The 4,914-nt window shown below is 32.8% G+C and overlaps 1 protein-coding gene across 1 annotated transcript in view; it reads left to right on the forward strand.

The window, feature by feature from the left end:
* LOC113802226 (hsp70-binding protein 1) overlaps nucleotides 1-2,458 on the forward strand; it is a 4,026-nt gene extending 1,568 nt beyond the window's left edge. Inside the window, exons 5-7 of the mRNA XM_027352761.2 lie at nucleotides 232-387; nucleotides 1,022-1,236; nucleotides 1,582-2,458. Of these exons, the coding sequence (XP_027208562.1) occupies nucleotides 232-387; nucleotides 1,022-1,236; nucleotides 1,582-1,653 (443 nt within the window). The 3' untranslated portion in view covers nucleotides 1,654-2,458. The remainder of the gene's footprint in view (nucleotides 1-231; nucleotides 388-1,021; nucleotides 1,237-1,581) is intronic.
* The last annotated feature ends 2,456 nt before the right edge of the window (nucleotides 2,459-4,914 follow it).

Raw genomic sequence — 4,914 nt, forward strand, 5'->3', positions numbered from 1 at the left:
AGAAAGATCTTTATTTAGATGGATTTTACATAATAAATGTAATCTTCAATTATTGAAGAATTTAAGACAGGATAAAACAGGAATATATTAAAGGAATAAATTATATAGTGTTTAAGGAATAGAGAACTGTATGATTTTTGATAAAGAATCTTTTGTTCTTTTGAACTTGTGATGAAATAAGTTGCATATTCATTTATTTTCAAATGATTCTATTGATTACATAAATTACAGGTTTGATCAGAGATTTCCCAAAAGGTGAAGAAAGTTTCTTGAAAGCAGATGGTCTCTCCTATTTAATGCGTTCAATGCAATCGGGCATAGAGAAGTTAATTGTGAAGTCAACATTTCTGTTGAATAACCTGGTCAGAAACAATGAGTCGTATATTGGTAAGTTGTCTTGTCGTTCCCTGGAAATAAATATTGGTTTTCATAGTTTATTTAATTATTATTAGAGAAAAAATAGACATATAAATTGGTGCCTAGTATATATTTTCATTAAAGCATGATTTGTTTGATTGTTTTTTTTTATTGCATCTTAAAAGGAACTTTTGACTAGGTTGAATGGTGATTGTTTCTTTTTTCTGTATATTCTAGTCAAATACTATGTACATTCATTCCCATTTTTTACTGTATCTGATGAGGAACTCTTTGACAAGTTTAAAAGGTCACAATTCTATCATGTCTCTTGTAGCAAAATTTCATTTTATCTGTGTGTAAACAATATCATACAGACTTGTGTTTATGGTTTTATATATAGGTATAGATATTCATATATTTTTTCTAAATATTTTTTTTAGGTTAAATTGGAGATATTAATATTAAAAGATTTTTGAATATGAGGAAATTATGTGATGTTTGTGCCTTTGGTGTGTATACATATAGAGTACAAAATTACATATAAATTGCAAGTAGATTAGTCACAAAACTAATCTCTTCTATTAGTATGATAGAAGTTGAGATGAAAAACAAGAGAAATATGGACATTCATGTATCTAAAACCATGTCATTTTTTACATTTCAGACACTGTACTCTCTATGGGATATATTGAACAGTTAGCAATAATTCTTGGTAATGAAGACACAGACAACATTTCCCGAGAGCATTGTACTGCTGCAGTCTATGGCTTAGCATCGTCTTATCCACAAGCACTTCAGGAAGCTCTGAGACCAGAATTGGGTCTACCACAGCTTTTACGATCAAGATTAAGTACAATTAGTGGCAAAGAGGAATTTCAGGTAAGTTCTGTTGTAAAATTGTATGAAATTATTGACTTTCACCTGACAGCATGAATAAGGAAGTTGACATTACTTTGTAAGTTACAGGTGTGTTTCTCTCGAGTATGATTCCTAAGAATACTCAGTTCTTTCTTTTTGGAAGCAAAGATGTATTTGATAAGTGATAATTAATGACTGTTTGCCAGGTTAAAGTTGGTAATCATTTGGTTATTTTTTGGTTGATGATGATAGATATTTTCAACAAGTATTTTATTTAATTTGGCAATTGTTACCAATCTCACAGTTGCACTTATATCTTAAAAAGTTCACTGAATATTATTAAATTTTTTCTTTCTTTTTTTTCAGGAAGAGGAAAATCATATTCAGGATTTGTTAAATCTCTTTCAACAAGGGGATGATGATGATGAACACAGATAGTTGTTATATTTGTAAGGTTTACTAGAAATAAAAATTCAATTTTATGAACTTTTTATTAAAACAATTGCCATGTGAAAGGAGACTTTTTAGGGCACTAGCATCTGTCACATTAGCATCTGTCACATCTTCTGTACTAATCGGAAATCTTTTCTAAAATGTTTGTTTCATTTTATCAGTATATTTGTAGATGGTATTTGCAGTAAAGTGCAGACTTTTCTATATATTACAGTAGCAACATAAAACACACCATTGATTAATTAGACACTGTATTTGTAATACCTGTATGTCATTTTACCTTGTAATATAAGAGAAATTTCAAAACATCTTAATTATATAATGTATTTATTGTGTTATTATGTTGATTTAAAAGGCATTCATTTAAAATTTTTAGGTAAATGGATTAGGAACCTTTCATGAACTGTATTCATGTTGACAAATTAAAAGGTATGAATTCATTCTACCTTTTCTACAAAAGGAATTATTCAGTGACTGGATCAGACTTTGCCATTTTATGGGACAGTGTTTATAAATGTACAAAATATGTTTTTTTCATATGATCTTTCAATTTTATATATGAATTAAATTATGGATACTAGACCTGTACAAACTATAAAAAGAAAGGATGAAAAGATGAACATCTGGATTATTGGTAGTAGTACCAGGTCTAGATAATTTGTAATTTTTGAAATGAATCTCTGTGAAAATAGAGTAGGTGATCATACTTAAGGAATTTATCTTGAACAGCAGCGTTTACAGAAAATAGATTTTTTACTGTTTAGGAAGATGATTATAAATTAAAACTCAATTACAGGCTTTTCTTAACCTAGAACAAAAAGGGGAAATAGACAAGGAAGTATATATATTGCAACGACAGAGACCTTGGACATATTCTAACATTAAACATGTATGCAAACAATTCAAGAAAAGAACTAATTTTTAATCTAAAAGTAAGATATACAGGCATAAGAAGATTATATAGGGAATTAATTGTTGGTCAGATCAGTGTTGGAAAGGAGAAGCAAGTACCTGTTAGTTTTACAAAGTAAAATAGTCATATAGAGAAAACCATTGTGGTAAGTGAGTCTATTGACAAAAAAAGTACAACACTAGGTCAGCTATTAGCATAAAGTATTATTTCTCATATAATGTATATATTGTCCAATATATAAGAGATTATAAAAAAAAAAAAAAAAATCATAACCAACAACTCATAGTACTGTCCTTTGGTGTCAATTTTATAGGGCAAGGAATGAGCTTGCTTCTGTTTAAAAAGCCCCAATCATTTCCATCAATGCTTTTATGGGAATACAACCATTCTCATCTAATATTTGTTAACACTAAGTAAATGCAAGTTCGATTGATACTGGCAAGGTGAATGAAATACTATCGTAATTCAAGGAATATGGTTAAAGACATTAAGATTTGCCAAGGAGAATATAAGTGTAAAGTAGAATGGATCGATAGTTAGAACTTTTTTGTTAATATCTTGTTCCAAAATTGTAACATACCCACAGAAAATTATCTGAACAAAGAGGTGAATAAATACAATCAGAATGTTAACTATCATATCAAAATTTGTTTTACTTAATTTTGGTTACATTTAACTTTACTATGGGTAGCCTTATAAAATTTATGATTACATCAATAATGGAAATGAAATATATTGTGATGATTATCATCATTGTTATCAGTATTATTGTTATTACTATTACTAAATAGTGATATAAGTATCACTTATCACATTCATATGTTCTGTCTTTTCCTCCTCTTTCACTTCCTTTACTGATTCCTGTAACTCACTCTCTCGTAAAGTCAAAGCACTTGACCAACCCCCTTGTCTATAAGATTCAAGATTGGTTGTTCTACCTGTTTAGCATCACAAATCTGTCATGTTTTGCTGGGTGCCCAGACATGTCAGAATCTCTGATAATGAACAGGCAGTCACTCAAGCATGCTCCACCATTATGTCCACACCACACCAATGCTGTTTCCCACGTATTCCAACCACTGCTCATTATCCCCACTTTAAGAACTTCCTTTATGCCCAATGTCAATCTTTCTGGTCAAGTCTTCTCACCAATATATTACATACTGTAAAACTATCAATCTCCTCCTGTCAGCTCTATTTCATCAGAACAAGCGCTGGGAGATGGCACTTGCCCGCTTGCATGTTGGCCACACCTGCCTTACACACTAGTATCTCATTTCACGGTCTGATTTGCCCCTATGTTCCCAATGTAATGTTCCCCTTTCAGTTCTACACATTCCATTGTTCTGTCCACACTATACTGCAGCCTATACCTCTGCTTCCCTTAATGTATCCTCTCTTCACCGACCTCCAAACCTCTTAGACATTCTTATGGAATCCCAAGCTCTCTGCTTTGACTTGTTGTACTTCCTCAGACATTCATATCCTTCACTTTATCTAATCCCTACATGCTTATTCATACCTTAACCTATTCACTCATCTTCTCCATCTTTGCCTATCTTTATCCCTTTAAATACTATCCTACTGCTGAACGATTGTTGAAATATAGCTCCAAATCATTACCTCACCCTCACTCTCTAACCTCTCCGATATTATGCCTCCCTTTTGATGTCTAGATTTATTTTGCTTTTTAACCATTATGCATTCTTCTTGTTATCAAAAGCAGTAATAATAGTAGTAATGATGATAATGTAATATTGATGATAACATCTACTATGATAATGATCATGATCATCATACTAATAGTAGAAAATAATAACAATAGTGTCTCTTATTGCTATGTACGCTCCTACTGCTGTTTGCAATTTCTTTGAAATGTTCTACGTCAAAGTAATATCTGTGACAGACAAAGGCCCCTGGCAAGACATTCACATTGTACTGGGTGATTCAATGTGGTATCCAGCTGTGATCGAGCTGGCTATGGGATGTCTGTTGGTCCTCATGGCTCAGGAGTTGATCTCTGTACCAAGAACAGCCTCCTTCTCAGAGACTACTTGGTAGAGTAATATGGGTACTTTGGCCAACATCCTTGTTATCGCTCGCTGGAGGGTCCTCCAGAACTGTAGGGTTTATTGCAATGTTGAGTTCTATGGTTTTGACCATACTGTTCTATGGTTCTATGGTCCACTTACCCCCCCCCCCCCCCCCATCTCTCCAGGGACCACTCTAGATTGGGGAGGAAGAGTGTGGACGGGTGTTTGCCGCAGCAGTCTATGATAGGTTCACAGTGCTAGAAAACCTGATGGACCCTGTCGCTGTGGGACCCCTTTAAG

The sequence above is a fragment of the Penaeus vannamei genome, chromosome 6, assembly GCF_042767895.1.
Source record: "Penaeus vannamei isolate JL-2024 chromosome 6, ASM4276789v1, whole genome shotgun sequence".
Classification (NCBI taxonomy): Eukaryota; Metazoa; Arthropoda; class Malacostraca; order Decapoda; family Penaeidae; genus Penaeus; species Penaeus vannamei.